The sequence below is a fragment of the Corythoichthys intestinalis genome, chromosome 1 (genome assembly GCF_030265065.1).
Source record: "Corythoichthys intestinalis isolate RoL2023-P3 chromosome 1, ASM3026506v1, whole genome shotgun sequence".
NCBI lineage: Eukaryota > Metazoa > Chordata > Actinopteri > Syngnathiformes > Syngnathidae > Corythoichthys > Corythoichthys intestinalis.
In genome coordinates this window covers 3,089,776-3,111,711 of record NC_080395.1, presented here as the reverse complement: position 1 = coordinate 3,111,711, position 21,936 = coordinate 3,089,776, and the positions used below count along the sequence as shown (strand labels likewise).

General features: G+C 40.3%; 1 protein-coding gene across 1 annotated transcript in view; it reads left to right on the top strand.

The window, feature by feature from the left end:
• si:ch211-186j3.6 (neural-cadherin) overlaps nt 1–21,936 on the top strand; it is a 689,510-nt gene that overhangs the window by 258,568 nt on the left and 409,006 nt on the right. Inside the window, exon 7 of the mRNA XM_057844439.1 lies at nt 6,387–6,529. Within this exon, the coding sequence (XP_057700422.1) occupies nt 6,387–6,529 (143 nt within the window). The remainder of the gene's footprint in view (nt 1–6,386; nt 6,530–21,936) is intronic.

The following is a 21,936-nucleotide window of genomic DNA, read 5'->3' as shown; positions in this document are numbered from 1 at the left end:
TCCTCGACCGGCTCTACGTTGTGGCTACTGATACGAAAAGTAGGTGGATCTGGTCCATCACCGACATACAGTAAATGAACTTGGTTTTAGTCCACCTCACTGGGAGGCTGAGCTGTGCCGCCTCCTCACTGTAAATGCCCAGTCCCTCAGCTGACTGTAGGCTATACTGAGCAGGAAGGTGTTGTCGGCGTACTCCAGGTCATTCAGGTGGTAGTTGCCGAAGGACACTCCGGGGACGCGCTCGCAGACCCTGGACATTAGGTGGTCGATGATGAAGTTAAAAAGGTCAGGAGCAGCCACGCAGCCCTTGAGAACGCCACTAAAGATGTTAAACCACTCAGAGTTAATGCCGTTAATATGGACACAGGTCTATGCATTACTGTAGAGCAGCTTGAACAGGGCATGATCATGGGTGGCGCTCTGAGGGCTTGGATGATTTTCCACACTGACGAGTGGCATACGGTGTCAAAGCACATCATTTTTATATAAATTTTCATTTGATGGAGGGCCAACTTCACGGAGGTTGGAATAAAGGCTTATTTTGACAGAATTTTTCACTTCCAAAAAATATAACCAGTATTAAGGGGCTTCTGACTCAACAAGACATGGAAAAACTTATGCATGCATTCATTTTCAGCAGATTGGACTATTGCAACGGTATATTTACGGGTCTTGATAAAAAATCAGTCAGGAAGCTGCAGCTAGTACAGAATGCTGCAGCCAGAGTCCTCACAAATACAAGGAAGCTGGACCACATTACACCGGTTTTGAAATCGCTACACTGGCTTCCAGTGAGTCAAAGGATAGACTATAAAATACTACAAAACACTTAATGGCCTTGGACCAAAATACATGCTTGACTTGTTAGATTCCTATGACATCTAGACCCCTAAGGTCGTCTGGAACCGGTCTTCTGCATGTTCCAAGAACAAGAACCAAGCAGGGTGAGGCAGCATTCAGTCACCTCTGGAACAAGTTACCTGAACGTCTGAAGTATGCTGTTAGCTCTTTTAAATCAGGGCTAAAAACGCTTTTGTTTAGCACTGCATATCCATAACTGTCTATATATTTCAATCTACTTGCTTTCTATTCCTCTTGTGCTTATCTCCATTGCTGATTTCAATTATTATTAGTAGTAGTAGTTTTTGTTTTATTTTTATTTATTTATTTTTTGATTGTCTTGGTTTTTACGTTGTATTGATTTAAATGTGATTTTTATGATCTTCATGTGATGTAAAGCAGTTTGAATTGCCTTGTGTTGAATTGTGCTATATAAATAAATTTGCCTTGCCTTCTAACATTGGTATATTTTTATAGTTTCTCATTTTAAAGAAGAAAACAACTCATTTGTGAAGTGCCATATTTCCCAGTGAAACATATCCATCTAGCATATATGAACACAAATGTATGTTTTGTGTAAAAACGGGTTCCCCGCTGTGCTCTCACCACTCGGTAAACATCGACGGAGGAGGCTGATGAGTTGTCCGCCAAAGAACTATTGGCAAGAGAAACAGGGGAAAAAAATTGTCTGAAGACAAAAAAATCCCAAATTTTCGACAGATTTAATCTGGGAAGGATCCAATCGAGACCTGTTTCAAAGGAAGAACCTTCCGAAAAAATATACGAATGCTGATTGGACGATTGGTCTTCTCGTCACATACAGTGTATCACAATAGTGAGTACACCCCTCGCATTTCTGCAGACATTTAAGTATATCTTTTCATGGGACAACACTGACAAAATGACACTTTGACACAATGAAAAGTAGTCTGTGTGCAGCTTATATACAGTGCCCTCCATAGTTATTGGCACCCCTGAAAAAGATGTGTTTTTTAGCTTCTAATATATATATTTTTTAATTCAAATAATATGGGACCTTAATGGAAAAAAAGAGAAAAATCCAACCTTCAATACAAGTGCATTCATTCAGTGGGGAAAAAATCCCACATAAAGAAAAAATTATTTGACATCAAATAATGTCTATCACAATTATTAGCACCCCTGGTGTTAATACTTTGTACAACCCGCTTTTGCCAACAAAACAAGGTCTGGGGACTGAGACAGCCATGGGAGGAGCTTGATTTTGTGTCTGGTGAACCATTTCTGTGTAGATTTGGCCATATGTTTAGGGTCATTGTCTCGCTGAAAGACCCAGTGACGACCCATCTTCAGCTTTCGGGCAGAGGGCAACAGATTTTGATTCAAAATGTCCTGGTATTTCAAAGCATTCATGATGTCATGCACCCTAACAAGGTTCCCAAGGCCTTTGGAAGCGAACAAAAAATACACACGGTCTCAGGCTTCAACTGGGACCATGTGCTTTGGTCAGATGGGACCAAGATTGAGGTTTTTGGCAACAAACACTCTAAGTGGGTCTGGCGTGCCACGAAAGATTCGTATGGTGAAAAGCACCTCATACCCACTGTGAAGTATGGAGGTGGGTCAGTGATGCTGTGGGCCTGTTTCGCTTCCAAAGGCCCTGGGAACCTTGTTAGGGTGCATGGCATCATGAATGCTTTGAAATACCAGGACATTTTGAATCAAAATCTGTTGCTCTCTGCCCGAAAGCTGAAGATGGGTCGTCACTGGGTCTTTCAGCAAGACAATGACTCAAAACATATGGCCAAATCTACACAGAAATGGTTCACTAGACACAAAATCAAGCTACTCCCATGGCCATCTCAGTCCCCAGACCTTATTTTGTTGGCAAAAGGGGGTTGTATAAAGTATTAACACCAGGGATGCTAATAATTGTGACCCACATTATTTGATGTCAAATTATTTTTTCTGTAAATGGTATTTTTTTCCCACTGAATGAATGCACTTGTATTGAAGGTTGGATTTATCTCTTTTTTTCCATTAAGGTCCCATATTATTTGAATTTAAAAAAATATTCGAAGCTAAAAAACACATCTTTTTCAGGGGTGCCAATAATTATGGAGGGCAGTGCAATAGAGTTCATTTATTTCCCTCTCAAAATATAGCCATTAATATCTAAACCCCTGGCAACAAAAGTGAGTACGCCGCTTAGAAACTACGTACATCCCTAAATGTCCAAATTGAGTACTGCTTGTCATTTTCCCTCCAAAATGTCACGTGACTCGTTACAGGAGTGCTGTCAGCATTGCTGCAGAGATTGAAGAGGTGGTGGGTTGGGTCAGCCTGTTAGTGCTCAGACCATACACTGCACTCTCCATCAAATTTGTGTGCATGGCTGTCACACCAGGAGGAAGGCTCTTCTGAAGACGGTACACAAGAAAGCCCGCAAACAGTTTGCTGAAGACATGTCAACAAAGCACATAGATTACTGGAACAATGTCCTATGGTCTGATGAGACGGGCGGGCTTAAATATCTGCAGAAATGTGAGTGGTGTACTCACTTTTGTGATACATTGTACAGCGGTATTGGATTTTTGGACTTAGAGTCATTATCAGGACAAGACTACTCTCGAGTGCAGAGCACCAATTTTCACTGGAAAAAAACAAGTGTGTATTACACAAGAAATGTTTCGGAAAACTGGAGGTTGAATCTCGGATTCAGGAGGAGCAGTGTGGTTTTCATCCCGGCTGTGGAACCGTGGACTAGCGTTATACCCTCGGCAGGGTCCTCGAGGGTACATGGGAGTTTGCCCAACTGGTCAACATGTGTTCTGTGGATTTGGAGAAGGCATTCGACCGTGTCCCTCGGGGAGTGGTACTTCGTGTGCTTCGGGAGTACAAGGTACCGAGCCCCTTGGTAAGGGCTGTTCGGTCCCTGTCCGGTCCGGTGTCAGTTTGGTCCGCATTGCAGTGAGTCGTCTTTTTTCCCAATAAAGTTTGGACTCCGCCAAGGTTGCCCTTTTTCAGTGATTATGAACTTTTATGGAACAAAATTCTAGGCGCAGCTGAAGCATTAAGGAGATCCGGTTTGGTGGCCTCAGAATTGCATCTCTGCTTTCTGCAAATGATGTAGTTCAATTCAATTCAATTTTATTTGTATTGCCCTATATCACAACAGGTTTGTCTCAGAGGGCTTTACAGAGTCATTTTGATACACAGTCAGAAACAGTAGATGAATGAGATGAGTCCATGACCTGGGCATCCCCCATTCTTAGACCCTCACTGCAAGAAAAAACTAAAAAAAAAACATGGGAAAAAAGAGAAACCTTAGGGAGAACCACAATCAGGAGAGCTATTTTCCCAGCTTTCTTGAGTTTACGTGCTTTTCTTGAAATTTCGGCATTTCGGCGAGTCAAGTTGTCCTTCAAAAAAAATCTTCGACCCTTTCAGGTGGTGGCGCTGGTTAAGCAGGGCAGTCTTGGTCTTGTGGTCTGCCAGCTTCATGAGCACCGTCACCGGTCATCTCCACCCAGATGGTAGCAGAGAGCAGCGACAGATGTCCAGCGGTTCCATGTTTATTCCATAATCTTTGAGTTTAGCAATTGCCAGTTGCTTCATTGTATCACCTGGGCTAGGCCTCAGTTGTAATCCCAAAATGATGAGCTCATTTGCGCGTCGGCACTGGTCGAGATCGTCAGTCAAAATTTCCAGCCTTTTAGCCTTCCAGCGCGCATTAACTGGAGCTCTCTGACCATTTCTTGATTCTGGTTTTGAATCAAGTCAGTCAAGAAAACCTCAAATTTCTGTATGGAGGATTTTATTTCATCCAAGTCTCCAGGTTTCAAATTCTTTGGAGCCATACTGGGAGTCGAGCTTGCTGGCCCTGACTTGACCCTAAGCACTTATCGGTTGAGATAAGTTGCTTTTGGGAGCTCAGAGGAGTGTGTCTGCTCACAGCTTGAGCTGAATCAAGGAATGTTGAATCAACATTCAACATCATTTGGGAGGGTCTTAGCTTTCATATGAGCCATTTCTGAAACCAATTGAATAATTAAAAGTCAGGTTATTAGCAATTGTTTCTACAAAATGGATAAACGACAAGACTTTTGTCAGGGACTGTATGTTCCTACCCTCACCTGTGGTCACGAGCTGTGGGTTGTGACCTAAAGAACTACATCTCGGATACGAGTGGCCGAAATGAGTTACCTCCGCAGAGTGTCCGGGGTCCCTCATAGAGATAGGGTGAGAAGCTCGCTCCTCCAGGAGGGACTCTGGGTCGAGCTGCTACTGCTCCGTGTTGGGAGGAGCCAACTGAGGTGGCTTGGGCATCTGGCTTGGATGCCCTCCGGACGCCTCCCAGGAGAGGTGTTCCGGCGGGAGGCCCCAGGATACGCTGGAGAGACTATGTCTCTTGGCTGGCCTGGGAATGCCTTGTGAAGGGAATAGGTACCGTTCTCGCACACACCATGTAATTGTTTGCATTAGTCTAACACATTCATCTAACTATAGTTTAGGCAGACTTCACTCCATGCCCTTGACACAGTAAAGTTAATCACCTTATCGGAGCTCATGAGGGGGAAATGAAAAAAATGGTACCGTTTCTCATAGGCACCGTCTAACTGTTTGCATTACTCGAACACACGTGATATAATTAATCAGGGAATAGTATCATTTCTCATACTTACTGTAGGACTGCACTACTCTAACACACCTAATATAAAATAAATAGCACACCATCGTATAAAGAAGCAGAATAGATACACAAAGCCATCTTATCACAGAAGCCCAACGTATGCGTCATGAGCAAGATTGACGCACCAACTCTGGCAATCAGTTCTCCCGACAACGAACAAGGGCAAAGACCAGCACGCCTTGTCCTAATACAAGTAGCGCCAGCACGAATAACAAAGTTGATAGCGGGCGCTTGGGACGTGAAGACCAGCGTCGGTCGGCACGAACCTAAACCGCCCAAAACCGGCCACAGAGGGAAGGTCCCAAAAGCAGCGCCCGGACACACCTTCGGCCCGGCCTCCTACACCACACACTTAAAAAACACTGGACACTGAGATAACACAGATTTGCTGCTCAGAAAAATTTTCTAAGTAGCCTTGTTTTGGATCCAGAATTGTCCCTCCGTCGTCGGTTTTTGCCTTGTTTTTTGACCATTGTCAAAATTGTCAACCTGCTTTCGGTGAGTCTTCTTCAAACTTTTGGAACATGGAGTCAGTACAAAGGGTTAACATCAGAGATGAACGCGCGGAAGCGTTAAGCAGCGGAGCACCACTTAGTTCGGCTGTTGCCGTTTTCCGTGCGTCTTGGCCGCGGGGGGCGAATTCCAACACTTGGGATCCCGCCGGAGAAGCTGGTTGAAGTGGCTGGGGAGAGGGAAGTCTAGGCTTCCCTGCTAAAGCTTTGCCCTCACGAGCCGACCCTAAATGAAGCAGTAGATAATGGATGAACACAAGAAATGACGATATTCGACTGTTATGTTAGTTGGCAATGAACGGGTGAATTCCACAGTATCATACTAATTAATAGTCCTGTTTTTTGTGTGTTTTTTCCGTCAGCTACCGTACATTTGTGTCCGAGGACGCCGGGCCCAACACGCTGGTGGCCACCGTGCTGGCCAAGGACCCCGATGGTGACGGTATCACGTACCGTATCGCTTCGGGAAACGAGGAGGGCAACTTTGTCATCGACAGCCAGAAAGGTAGGAAACGTTTCGCTCCGGCTGTTTTTAAGTTTTCGCATCTCACGTCGAGGATGCGCCGCCATCCTTCATCCGCATTTATATTCTGACAGGTCACGTCGCACAGACTTTGGAATAATCACAAGCAGCCACGCGAGGCTTTCCGTGCATATTTTCTTACAAAGGCAACAAAACGCCGTCTGAGGTTTATTGTCGCGGCGCGGCGGGTGCACTCTGGAGGAGAGGCGGTAGATCGGGGGTGTTAGAAACGTGGCCTCGTTGGAGGTTAGGAGGGGGAATGTTAGGCTATAAGAATTCTATAGATAGATTTAACCCATTGCGTGCCACTGTTTTCGCTCAATGAACATTTGTTCAGTGAAAATCAAAATTAATTGGACATATAGTACAGTCAATGGCACTGAAACATGAGCATTCACAGCCTGTCTTCCCACTTTAAAAGAGTTGGATGTCTGTAGTTGTCAATGGCAGGCAACAAGTTAATTGAGGGTCACTTTATTGTTAATTTTAGGATATTTGTGGGTCACTTCCTGTAAATTTAGGTTATTCTGGGGTCAGTTCCTGTACATCACCGAACTCTAAACCTCATGTCCTGTCGATTTGGGGTCAATTCCTGTTCATTGATCATGTCGTGTTGATTTGGGGCTTTTTCTGGGTCACTTCCTATACATTTCGGGTCACTTCCTGTTGGTTTGGGGCATTTCAGGGTCATTTTTTGTCAATTTTGGGGCGTTTCTTTTGTTTTTTTGTTCTGTATTTGATTTTAAAGTCACTTCCTTTTGATTTTGGGGCAATTTTATGAATTTATTCATTTAAAAAAATACTAGTCTTATGATTGTAGGGCATTTCACAGTCACTTCCTGTTCTTTGGTCACTTCCTGTTGGTTTTGTGGAGTTTCAGAGTGACTTTCTGTTGATTTAGGGGCATTTCTTTTTTTTACCCCCATTTTGTTCTGTATTCAATTTCTGAGTCACTTTCTGATGATATATACAGTATGTATATACAACAGTTTTTTTGGCTAAAAATACAAGTTTTTACAGTTTTTTTGGCTAAAAATACAACAGTTTTATACGTATGTAAATATATATATATATATATATATGGCAGTTTTTTTGGCTAAAAATACATCAGTTTTTTTTCTAAGAGGAGTGCAAGACAGACACGGCTGAAAAAGCGGTTTCTGCTCTCTCTCTATCTCCCTCTATAAAATAAACTTCTGTATTTTAAGCCAAAAGAACTGTTGTGTCTGATAGAACAATATGTCTATATGCTGTTTCGATCTAAAAACTCCATGTAACATGTATCACTGAGTGTCAAGACACAGCTGTGAATGGCCACAGCCTGATTTTATGCGGATTTTATGGGTGAAACATGGTAATATAACAAGGGTCGCGACGTAGAAATCGCAGACATCAAGGAGTGGTCGAGATGTTCTTTTTCATATATTTACCCTTATAAATAACCCTGTTTTTCAATATTTCTTTGTTTGGATTGATTGTTTATCATCTAACATACGTGACAGAAAAATGTGACAGTAACCAAAAAAATACAATTAAGTGATAGTTATGGGGTAGATATCCGTGACGTTTTTACAAACACCATTTTTTTCATTGTGACGTAATTTGTTTAAATGTTTAAAATATGCGAGCGGATAATTTTTTAAAGTTTTTTGTTTTGTTTTGTTTTGTTTTAAACGAAATATTAGACATCAATTAATGATTTTAAGCTAAAAATGACAGACATTTTAAATAATAAATATAACTAAATACCTTCGTTTTATGGCTGGGTTGAAACAAAAGCGGTCGCACGACGTCTGTAAACGGAGGTTTCCAGGGTAAAGCGGACAAATTAAAAATACTTCAGGGGCTTAATGCGTGATAAATCTGTAATGGGAGCATATAGACATATTGTTCCATCAAACACAACAGTTCTTTTGGCTTAAAATACAGCAGTTTCTTTTAAAGACGAGTGCAAGAGCAGAAACTGCTTTTTCAGTCCTGTCTGTGTTTTCCACCATATTTATATATGAATAAGTTGCCGCTGAACTCTTTACACTCGGCTGCTGCTAGTTTGAAACGACCTTAAACTGTTTTATTAAGGCGTAGCGGCTTTTATTTGGTGTGGCGTGTCGCCACAATATTTTGTGTGTAAGGGAAACCATGAATCTATTGATTTGATTGATTTTGATAGCCCATTTCTCTATAACATCTTATTAGTTGGCAATGCCTTGTAGATTTGAGGCTGTTCCTGGGTCAATTTCTGTACATTTTCAGTCACTTTCTGGTAAAATGATTGGCAATACCTTGATCATGTGGCTCCTAGCAGAAACAATCATGCTCAATAAACTGAAAAGACACTGAATTAATAATAAAGTTATCGACGCAACACTAACAATCACATCATCTTGTAAAATTGCAACTCCAGGCTCAAATTAATATAGTTTTTCAATCAAGAAAACCTTTCCAAATTAGGAAAAAATGTTCCAAATGAAATTCAGATTTCATTTTCCAATCCAAGTGTACCTAATGTTGTGCCCACAGAGCATCGTGTTCATGTAATGAGTCCTCTGAGGAAAACATAATTAACATTCTGGGCAATAGACAGTGCATTTTCGCCGTTTGTCTGTTGTGACTCGCACCTTTTTACTCTTTAAATGACTGCCAAGCCATTGTCTGACGGCGGAGAAGGCAAGGTGACACACTCCGACCCGTCACACGGTCCACTAAGGTTTTAATGAGCTGACGATTTGCGCTTCAGAATTATTTTTATCATTCTCTTCCCGTTTTTTTTTTTCCGACACTGATGGATATCCTTGATTGCTCGACACACACCATAACTCAAGCCCTAGTTTCACTTCCCCACTCGTGTTAATTTGCCTGTAAGTCAGCCCCAAAAATACAGTGCGTTTCTCGCAGATTTAAGGCGGCCATTAGGATGGGAACGGCCAAGTCAATATGATGATCACGCGCTCCTATTACAAGCTATAAATATGGGAGCACTGCCGATAAACAGTCTTTTCTGCTCTGTGTGCGAAAGTACGTTGTGTTTAGGGAGTGCATACTTGGAGCAAATGACTTCAGTTTAACTCAGTGGCTGCCATTGACGGTGATGTAAAACTGACTAGAAACGATCATTCACAAAGATAATCACCGAGGACCAAAGAAGTCTGAGACTGTGAGCTGTTTTCTGTCTTATTTTTCAAATTTAAAAATAAAAATAATAAAAAATATGGTGGGAAAAAGTCAAGTGACTTGAAGTTCCGCTCTGAGACCACCAATTTGGCCAAATTTCAAAATTGTCAAATACAGTGCCTTGCAAAAGTATTCGGCCCCCTTGAACCTTGCAACCTTTCGCCACATTTCAGGCTTCAAACATAAAGATATAAAATTTTAATTTTTTGTCAAGAATCAACAACAAGTGGGACACAATCGTGAAGTGGAACAACATTTATTGGATAATTTAAACTTTTTTAACAAATAAAAAACTGAAAAGTGGGGCGTGCAATATTATTCGGCCCCCTTGCGTTAATACTTTGTAGCGCCACCTTTTGCTCCAATTACAGCTGCAAGTCGCTTGGCGTATGTTTCTATCAGTTTTGCACATCGAGAGACTGAAATTCTTGCCCATTCTTCCTTGCAAAACAGCTCAAGCTCAGTGAGGTTGGATGGAGAGTGTTTGTGAACGGCAGTCTTCAGCTCTTTCCATAGATTCTCGATTGGATTCAGGTCTGGACTTTGACTTGGCCATCCTAACACCTGGATACGTTTATTTTTTAACCATTCCATTGTAGATTTGGCTTTATGTTTTGGATCATTGTCCTGTTGGAAGATAAATCTCCATCCCAGTCTCAGGTCTTGTGCAGATACCAACAGGTTTTCTTCCAGAATGTTCCTGTATTTGGCTGCATCCATCTTCCCGTCAATTTTAACCATCTTCCCTGTCCCTGCTGAAGAAAAGCAGGCCCAAACCATGATGCTGCCACCACCATGTTTGACAGTGGGGATGGTGTGTTCAGGGTGATGAGCTGTGTTGCTTTTACGCCAAACATATCGTTTTGCATTGTGGCCAAAAAGTTCAATTTTGGTTTCATCTGACCAGAGCACCTTCTTCCACATGTTTGGTGTGTCTCCCAGGTGGCTTGTGGCAAACTTTAAACGAGAACTTTTATGGATATCTTTGAGAAATGGCTTTCTTCTTGCCACTCTTCCATAAAGGCCAGATTTGTGCAGTGTACGACTGATGGTTGTACTATGTACAGACTCTCCCACCTCAGCTGTAGATCTCTGCAGTTCATCCAGAGTGATCATGGGCCTCTTGGCTGCATCTCTGATCAGTTTTCTCCTTGTTTGAGAAGAAAGTTTGGAAGGACGGCCGGGTCTTGGTAGATTTGCAGTGGTCTGATGCTCCTTCCATTTCAATATGATGGCTTGCACAGTGCTCCTTGAGATGTTTAAAGCTTGGGAAATCTTTTTGTATCCAAATCTGGCTTTAAACTTCTCCACAACAGTATCTCGGACCTGCCTGGTGTGTTCCTTGGTTTTCATAATGCTCTTTGGACTTTAAACCTGAGACTATCACAGAGCGGGTGCATTTATACGGAGACTTGATTACACACAGGTGGATTCTATTTATCATCATCGGTCATTTAGGACAACATTGGATCATTCAGAGATCCTCACTGAACTTCTGGAGTGAGTTTGCTGCACTGAAAGTAAAGGGGCCGAATAATATTGCACGCCCCACTTTTCAGTTTTTTATTTGTTAAAAAAGTTTAAATTATCCAAAAAAATTTGTTCCACTTCATGATTGTGTCCCACTTGTTGTTGATTCTTGACAAAAAAATTAAATTTCATATCTTTATGTTTGAAGCCTGAAATGTGGCGAAAGTTTGCAAGATTCAAGGGGACCGAATACTTTTGCAAGGCACTGTATGTATGTGTGATACATCATTGGAAAGCTTAAAATCTTTATTTTCTGGGGGATGAAAAATTTTGAACAGGAGGGCATTTGGAAAAAAAAAAAAAAAAAATTAAACAGCAAAACCCTAACTGGAGGCGAAAGCACGTGAGAGCAGAATTAAAGACGCCACGATTTTAACGAGATATTATCACATACCTACCTCTTTTCGATCCAAAAACTCCATGTAACATGTATACCCGGGTGTCAAGACACAGCTGTGAATGGCCACAGCTGGATTTTGGGGAATTTTAGGGGTGAAACATGGTAATATAACAAGGGCCGCGATGCAGAAATTGCAGACATCAAGGAGTGGTCGAGATCTTCATTTTCATATATTTATACTTTTACATTTTTTTTCCCAGTTTTCTTTGTTTGGATCGATTATTTATCATCTAAAATATTGGGGGAAATGCGACAGTCACGAAAAAAGTACAGTTAAGCGATAGTTATGAGGTAAGCATCCGTGACTTTTTTACAGTCGCCAATTTTTTCATTGTGAGCTAATTTGTTTAAAAGTTTAAAATATGTGATGGAATAATTTTTTTAAGTCTTTTTTTTTTTTTTTTTTTAAGCAAAGTATTAGACATCGGTCAATGATTCGAAGCAAAAAATGACACACATTTTGAATAATAAGTATAATTAATTACCTTCGTTTTATGGCTGGGTTGAAACAAAAGCGGTTGCGCGACATCTTTAAACGGGGGTTTTCAGGGTAAAACAGGCAAATTAAAAATAGTTGGGGGGCTAAATGCGCCATGAGTCTGCTATGGCAGCATATACACATATTGTTATATCAAACACAACAGTTGTTTTGGCTTAAAATACAGCAGTTCCTTTTAAAGAGAACTGTTTACATTTAGATTTACATTACAGTACATTTACATGTGAATATTTTCACTTGCTGAATGTGCCGGTCCATTTTTTTTCTCTTAAACGCAGATTTGATTGGCTGATGATTTAACCCTCACACACACCCACATTAGATATTAGAGATATGAGAAGGTTTTTTTTTCAGCCAGCAGCGGGCACTGTTAGAAAAGTAAAAATACATTATTTTTTTGGAAGTGTGGAATACACCATTAATTTTGCTACTGTAGGTCCAACCTGCATCAGTGTTAGCATAACATTAAACTATGTGAACTTGCTAACCTGCAAAACTCAAGTAGGAAGCTGCTTCGAGAGAAGTGTCCTTCTCTTTGTGTTTTCTACTGTTAACATTAAATAAACTTTGAGAAATGTAGTAACCTCTGCTGGCAACTATGGAACTAGAAAAACGTTAGCAAGAAGCTGCTTAGAGAGAGAGGGGTGCTGCATAACCCCAGACATTGCTCACATACACACAACAATCGTAATTAATAATGTACATAAAAAAACAATTTTAAAAAATTAAGTATTTTGAGTGGGGGTTGCGAGCTACCCACACTAGCATTGTGATTGACTGGTCGATCGTAATCAACGTCATGGGCACCACTGATTTAGTATATTAATTAATTAGGTTCATATTCGGGAGAAATGTAACCCTGTCACCCAATCTGTTTGGTATTATTAATGTCCCATCCTGAGCAAAAAGTGTACATGCAAGTTATGCTGTAATATCATCCCTACCAATGTTGAGACCAAACCTACGCCCTTGACTACAGAATACATTACAGTATACAGTATATAACTGTTTTAGTATAAAGAGATTGCTAAGGATTTGCCTGCTGTACTGACTAAATGTAAGCTAAAAGTGGAGCAAACATTAGCGAGCAAACAATTACAGTATTTTATTATGGAGTAGGTTCAGCCTCATCTGGAAACTCGCGATCTCCACTATAGGCTACAGCTCCGAAGCGAGGTCCCTTGTTAACAAACTAAATTCAATTGATGAAAAATATCTTTTATTTATTCAGCATGGGTGGCTGAGATGTTTTTGTATATCCTGAGATGAGAAATACATTCACACACCTAGATGAAAAAACACCTATTGTAGAGGGTCCTACAAAAAAAGGAGGTGCTACTGAGCGATCGACTGGCGGATCGGTGCAGCGGCTGCAGTGATGTGTCCGTTGTGGTGAAGAAGAAGCTGAGCCAAAAGGCGAAGCTCTCAGTTTACTAGTCGATCTACGTTGCTACCCTCACCTATGTTTACCAGCTGTAGGTCGTGACCGAAAGAAGAATATCCCGGATACAAGCGGCCGAAATGAGTTTCCAGGGAGTTCGGGCTCTCCCTTAGAGAAAGGATGAGAAAGTCGGTCATCCGGGAGGGACTCGGGGTCGAGCCGCTACTCCTCTGCGTTGTAAGGAGCCAGGTGAGGTGGCTTGGGCATCTGGTTTGGATGCCTTCCTGAAATGGTGTTCCAGGCATGTCCAACCGCTGGAGAGACTGTCTCTCGGCTGACTTGGGAACGCCTAGGGATCCCGCCGGAGGAGTTGGTTGAAGTGGCTGGGGAAGTGTGGGCTTCCCTGCTAAAGGTACTGTTGCTGTGACCCAACCCTGGATTAAATGGCAGATAATGGATGGTTGAATATCCCATTACTTTAGCATTAAAAGGAAAAAAATATCGCAAAACATGTGGTATTGATACAATATGGCATCAGCGGACACAACGCAGCCCGATGTCAGAATTGGTCGCAGGAGCTGAAAAATGGTGTCAGTGCAGCACTAGTTTTAGCTCGGCAGAAAAAAGAGACATATATAGAACGTGACGGAAGTGTAAAAAAAAACAAAAGTAAGAGTGGGATATCTTGAGAAGATGCTAATAAGAGGAAAGATGAGAGGGAGGAAGAGGAGACAGAATAGCAATACAATGGCCTGGGGGAAGCCGAGAAAAGAAGCAGGGCAAAAGAGTTCGGCTGCTTTGTGTGAAACCGGGATCAGACGCAGGTCAGCCTGAGGAGCAAACAGCAGCTCACAGGGCCAAGAGCTAAACCACGCACAAAAAAACAGCCCCAACAAAAGACGACAAGATGACAGTGATGACTCCCGGAATTGAACGCAACACGGCACGGAGCGGAAAAGACTTCTAAAGTCAAGTCGTTTAAGCAAAGTACGCACTCCGGAGTCATTTCATCTCAGTCTGCTGCTTTTATCGAGTCATTTAGTGCAAGTCTAGTGCCAGTTCGGCTTCATTTGCTCTAATTCTGCACTCAAACCCGAGGCTTTGGAGTCACGTACTCCGTCCCGAGTCATTTGATCGCAGTCTGCCACCATTTTTGATTCATCAGGTACGAGAAAAACTCTACTTGAACTGGAAGGGCTGGCAGGGATTAATCATATTAGGGCGACAGATGTCAGAAAATCTCCAGGGCTTGATGGTGTTAAGGTGGAATTTTATGAATCCAGTTTGACTGAGAGGCAGTGTTGTTTTCGTCAACGTTGACCGTAAAGGAAATATTTCGTCGGCGAACATTTCAAGCTTAAAACATGTCTTTGGAGACTAAAACATAACAAGACGAATGCCAGTTTTCGTCCGTTTAGACGAGAACGAAATGAAAATTCGCCGTAGTCTCCGTCATAAGTTCACAGTGTGTGATATTTTCTTATTGTATGCGTAGTTAGCACGCTACATGATGTGCTGCGCCCCCTCAGCCCCAAACACTCACTTACTCACTGGCGTCTCTCCAGACTTGCCTTTTGTGAAACACATCTCAGGTGCTGCTTGGTAAGATTTGTCTTCTTATCTTGGCTCGGGTATTTTGGATTGAATGTGAAATTTATATTGTGTTACAGGATGCATATCTGAGACATTGGCACCTTGGGAGTTAGTTAGATCTTCCTCAAAATTGGTGAGACTGTTCATGAGACATATGAGATCTTATGTAATCAAAATGGTGAGTTTTCATTCACGAGCCTGACATGGGCGTGGTGCCATAGTCTGCCATTTTTTTAGGGGGCAGCACGCTAAATACAGTAAATGACTAAAAACTCCCTGATACAAGGTTCAGTCTTTTTCATATCTGGCATCTACAGAGGTGTGTGTTAATGCGTTGCATGTATTCAGATACATTTACTTGAGTAACTTTTTGAGAAAAATGTACTTTTTAGAGTAGTTTTACTAGTCCATACTTTTTACTTTACTTGGGTAGATTTATGAAGAAAAAACACTACTTTTACTCTGCTACTTTGGGCTACACAAAAGTTGTTACATTTTTCCTCTCTACAGGGTACCCGCGGGTTATTAAAAGTATTAAAAAAGCATTGAATTTAGTTTTCCATTATTAAAGGTATTAAAAGTATTAAATTAGCCGTCGTAAGTCTGGAATTTTTTCACCGTGATTTTAATTTTGAAGAACATCTCAGTGCAACCTAAATTATATCCGTGACGAAGTTTTTTTTTTTTTTTTTTTAATCCATAACGAAGATGACGCGTAGAATTTTTACGATGCACTCAACTACAAATCATAATGCACCTCGTGCGTGCGCGCTGTTAGCATCATTAGCATCAATATCACAACAGCAGGCAATCGCACAGTACTGTGTGCTAACGTAAGGAACTGCTCAGATGCCTTAGTTGTTATGTTCGACGAAAGCCTCAACAAGACAACCAAGTCCAAACAGTTGACCCAGCATGTGAGGTATTGGATCGGCGACCAAGTCGCATCCAGATACTTTGAGTCGCAGTTTATGGGTCATGCGAAGGCAGTGGACCTGCTTAACATTTCAAAGTAAGTTGCCAATTTCTCCAATTAAAATGTGTTAGATGCAATAATGCATTTCTGCATGGTTTGCCTTTCGAATGAATGTGAATTTCGTAGTTTTAACTCAAGAGTTAGCCATGTTCAATGGGGTATTGTCAGGTGCACTAGCCTTAGCATGGATAAACCGGAGTCGTAGATCCATCACCCTCAGATACACAACACGGTTGACACTATTATTGGAACGAGTGCGGGGTAACATTGATCTGAATAACATGGCATGGTGATAGGCAAATTATAATGTAGGTGATAGTAAAACACCTCCTTGTATATTTAAATGTTTTTCTTGATTGAATAAGAGTATGGATTTTCTCTATCTGATTAAAAGAAATGTCTTCAATAGCTAACAAAGGATTAACAAGTGTTTTGTATACTTGTAATGTGATTAGGAAAAAACAATTACCAAGGGAAATGGTCATGTGTAGCTTTTTTATTTTGTGGTAATTAATGGTAAACTACTGCCATTTAGTGGCTGTTTTTTAAACTTTCACTGCCAATTGCAAGATTTTCCCAAGCACTTTACTGTTAAGGTGACCAACTTGACAATCACCAACCTACCACCTTGACTAGGTCCTCTTAAAAGGGAAACCTGTTGTATTGCAAATGGAAGTTCTGAAGTTGCAAAAATAGTGTAAAATCCATTTTATCCTGGGAAAAAAAAGTCTGAAAGACCTTATATTTAAATGTGTTTTAATTATATCTTCAGTAAATGTGCATTCTTTCGTCAAACACACTTAGTAATTGAGGTTAAATTTGATGTTCAGTGCTTTATTTTTTTAATATGATTCAATATTATCTAAATAATGGGTGCGAGAAAAGTATTAATTTTCAGTTGAAATGGCATTAGAAAAGGTCTTAAAAGTCTTGAATTTAGATTTATCAACCCTGGGGGGACCCTGTCTCTAGTCTACATATTAGATTGATTTATTTTTTTCTTTTGCAAGCGGTGCTATTGGCAAGAGTAGCTTTACTAAGCTCCCCAATGACACGTCGCAAGAATAATCACAATGACTCCATTACACCATTCAGAAGCAAGCTTGCCGTTCTATTATCATGCAAGCCTGTTCAATCATGCGTCTTTAAGGCACCGTAAGAAATGAAGTATTTGACACAGAGCGCCGCCCTCAACATAAATCGAATTCGCGGATTTAAAAGTGTCTCCCAGTTTTTATTTGGCACCGATTGACCACGGAAAAACAGATATATGATCCAGAATCGTTAAATAATCTGCCAAATGATTCCATGGTATTGAAATACTCCCTGCAGTTGTCGCTGTGACAGTGCAGTGAAGCTGCATGTGCTAAATCTCTTGGCCCTCTGGGGGCCCCTGCTGGCTGGGGGCCCTATGCAATTGCCTTGTTTGCCTAATGGGACATGACGCCTCTACCTGCAGGCTTAGTTTTTTTTTTTTTTTTTTTTAATATGAGTTTTGAGACAGCTACTAGCTGCATTCAACACAATTTAACCAAGTAAAACACTCAAGAATTGAACTCTTCATCGTTTAACTCATTCACTGCTGTCAGTGGCCGCTAATGAGCTCATTTCCACAAAATTACACAAATACAATTTACCGACACATTAGAATGATTAAATTACTCTAGAGGTCCGTTCCATAATTCTTTTTGCGGTTGCACTATTACAAGACCCTAATTTCTTAGTATTGTATATTTCACTTATCGCTACAAAAAAATAAATAAAACACAGACTGTGACAATGTTATGATTGAGTATACTGCATCGAAACTTGAAGTTGTCACATGCGTGATAAGGACACAACAAGGATATGTGAGAAGATAAAAGGGAACATTAGCCGGAATGCTTGTGACTCCTTGAAACATCTTAAAACCTTTTCCGTGTCCCATTTGCGTCCACTTAGGCTGCCTCCCATCTTCAACTCTCTTGACATATATTCGTACCAGGCAGAAATGTAATGTGTATACCCTATCCTTGGCTATATATAAACATAATGTTTAGGTAGCGGAGCGTCGTATGCACTCCTTTTCATGTCCGCCCGCTGCTTTCAACAAACTAGTCACATCTATCTGGCCTTGCGTCTCAATTCATTAAACCCGAGTGCTTGTGTGCGTGTCTGCTTTTTATCACACTGTGGTGCATCTACTGTGTGGCGGATGTTCTGTACAGTGTGATGCATGTTCCATTTATCTATGGTACTATTATAAAAAGAGATACCTCTTCAAATTGAATGTAAGCAATATCTGGTCATTTTTACTTTTACTCCTACGATTAGTCATTTCTCGGTTGTTTGTTTGGATGCACACGGCTAGGTTTGAAACATTTATTCCATAAATGCACTTTCTAGTCGTTTTAATCATCGTCTGTCACCATTATCTATTGATTTTGTGATGAGCTCAAGGCAACACCATTTTATTTGGTCAATGTCTGCAAGTCAGTGTTGGTTTTGTGAGCTGTTTTAATTTTTGCCTTTGTCTTTTGGACGAAAATACAGATTAGTCTTCAGGAGTGGACTCGGGGGGGCTTGGAAGTCTTTGAAAGACCGAAACCCTTCATAGACGGTGTTGGAAGCTATCTAGCCAGCAACATAGAAGGGTTCATTACTAATATTCGCTGAACTTGGCCAGAATCTATTCAAAATTGTGGATTTACAGTACCAAAAAAACGAGAACTGTAGCATGAAACCAGATCAAAGTACACCTGCAGGATTTTTAATACAGTTTTTCCTCATTTTTGGTGCAGTAACATTTGCATGTTTTTCAGTAAGGGAGTAGTCAGAGAGGTCTACTACTAATATTTACTAACCTTGGCAAGAACCTATTCATATTTGTAGATTTACAGTACCACAAAAATGAGAACTGGAACCTGAAACCCGATCAAACTACACATGCAGGACTTTTAATACAACTTTTCTAAGCATAGGTGCAGTAAAAATGCATGTTTTTGAGTATGTGAGTAGTCAGAGAGGTCTCATACTTATATTCACTAACCTTGGCCAGACCTTATTTAAAATTATGGATTTACAGTACCTCAAAAATGACAACTGCAGCCTGAAACCAGATCAAAGTACACCTGCAGGACTTTTAACACAGTTTTCCCTAAATTTTGGTGCAGTAAAATATGCATGTTTTTGAGTAAGGGAGTAGTCAGAGAGGTCTACTACTAATATTTACTAACCTTGGCAAGAACCTATTCATATTTGTGGATTTACAGTACCACAAAAATGAGAACTGCAACCTGAAACCTGATCAAACTACACATGCAGGACTTTTAATACAACTTTTCTAAACATAGGTGCAGTAAAAATGCATGTTTTGAGTATGTGAGTAGTCAGAGAGGTCTCCTACTAATATACACTAACCTTGGCAAGAACTTATTCAGAATTGTTGATTTACAATTCCACAAAAATGAGAACTGTAACCTGAAACCAGATCAAAGTACACATGCAGGACTTTTAATACAACTTTTCTCAATATTAATGTAGTAAAAATGCATGCTTTTGAGTATGGGAGTAGTCAAAGACGTCTCCTACTAAAATTCGCCAACCTTTACCAGACCTTATTCATAATTGTGGATTTACAGTACCAAAAAAATGAGAACTGTAACTAGATCCAAGCCCACATGTAGTACTTTTAATTTTTTCCCCCCGAAATATTAGTACAGTACAGTAAAAATGCATATTTTTGAGTATAGGAGTAGTCAGAGAGGTCTCCTACTAACATTCACTAACCTTGGTTAAAACCTATTCAAAATTGTGTATTTACAGTACTACAAAAATGAGAACTGTAACCTTAACCAGATCAACGTACATATGCAAGACTTTTATTGCAACTTTTCTAAATATTGGTGCAATAAAAACACATTTTTTTGAGTATTGGAGTAGTCACATATGGCTAATACTAATCTTCACCAACCTTGGCCAGAACATATTTATAAATGTCGATTTACAGTTCCACAAAATGAGAACTGTAACCAAGATCAAAGACCACATGTAGTACTTTTAATTAATTTTCCTAATATCGGTACATTAAAAATGGATGTTTTTGAGTATGGGACTAGTCAGAGAGGTCTCCTACTCATATTCATTAACCTTCGCTAGAACTTATTTCAAATTTTGGATTTGCAGTACGACAAAAACGAGAACTATAACCTGGAACCAGATCAAAACACACATGCAGGACTTTTAATTTTAATTTTTCAGAATATTGGGTCAGTAAAAATGCATGTTTTTGAGTATGAGAGTTGTCGGAGATGTCTACTACTAAACTTCATCAACGTTGACGAGAACTTATTCAGAATTGTGAATAATCAGTACTATAAAAAATGAGAACTGTAACCAGATGAAATTCAAATATAGTACTTTTAATTCATTTTCTAAATATAGGTACAGTAAAAATGCATTTTTTGAGTATGGGAGTAGTCAGAGACGTCAACTACTAATATTCACCAACCTTGGCCAGAACTTATTCAAAATTGTGGATTTACAGTTCCACAAATATGAGAACTGTAACCAGATCAGTGTCCACATTTGGTACTTTTTATTAATTTTTGAAATATTGGTGGAGTAAAAATGAATGTTTTTAGTATGGGAGTAGTCAGAGAGGTCCACTACTAATATTCATCATCCTTGTCCACAATTATTCAGAATTGTGGATATACAGTACCACAAAAATGAGAACTGTAACCTGAAACCACATCAAAGTACACGTGCTGGACTTTTAATACAATGTTTCTCAATATTGGTACAGGAAAAATACATGGTTTTGAGTATGGGAGTAGTCGGAGAGGTCTCATACTTATATTCACCAACCTTGGCAAGAACTTATTTAGAATTGTGGATTTACAGTTCCACAAAAATGAGAACTGTAAATGTAACCACATCAAAGTACACATGCAGGACTTTTAATACAACTTTTCTCAATATTAATGCAGTAAAAAGTAAGGTAACGAATGGCGTACCACACGCAGGCTATTTTTAGACCGTGACGTTGCATCATAAAGCGGAAGTAAAATCGAAGTGGGACATTATAGTCCCGCCCTCACATAGACCCAACGTAACAAGGGCTACTTTTCTCCGGTAATCTTTCAAAATGCCATGCCGATCACGCATTGCTTTTTTGGAACTTGTAGAAACGACTCTAGACATTATGACACATGAAGGATGTTTTCTTCATACTTTTCCGGAAACCAAAAACTCGAGAGGAAAAAATGTGAAGACCGAATCAACTTGCGCGGACTTTAACACCAGCTTGGCGAATCCATTCACGTTTCATATGCAGTAAACATTATGTTGGGTTGGCATGGTCTGTCAGAGGACAAAGAGGTAAGCCATTTTTATATTTTTAACTTATTTTTTTAGCGTAACGTTGTGCCGTACTGCTTCTGTCTGACAATGAATGACCTGAAAAGAATTACAATAGTATCTGACTGCCACTGTTACCGTTTCTGTTATATATATATAAAAAAAAAAAAAACTTTAGTAAGGGGGAAGTGTAAATAAATTATAGGATTAAGATGTGTTATCAATGAAAAAATTAAAAGTGTTTGTTGGCTGTCACTGAGTAGCATTTGCGATCGCTACACAAAGCTAACTAAATTACCCGTAAGAACGGTAAGAGACGTAGGACAACCAGAGGATATATAAGAAAGACAGGGCTGATAAATGGTAAATGGTGTTATACTTGTATAGCGCTTTTCTACCTCTCAAGGTACTCAAAGCGCTTTACACTACATTGCCATCTACCTACTGGTGACACAGCACCAGGAGCAATGCGGGGTTCAGTATCTTGCTCAAGGATACT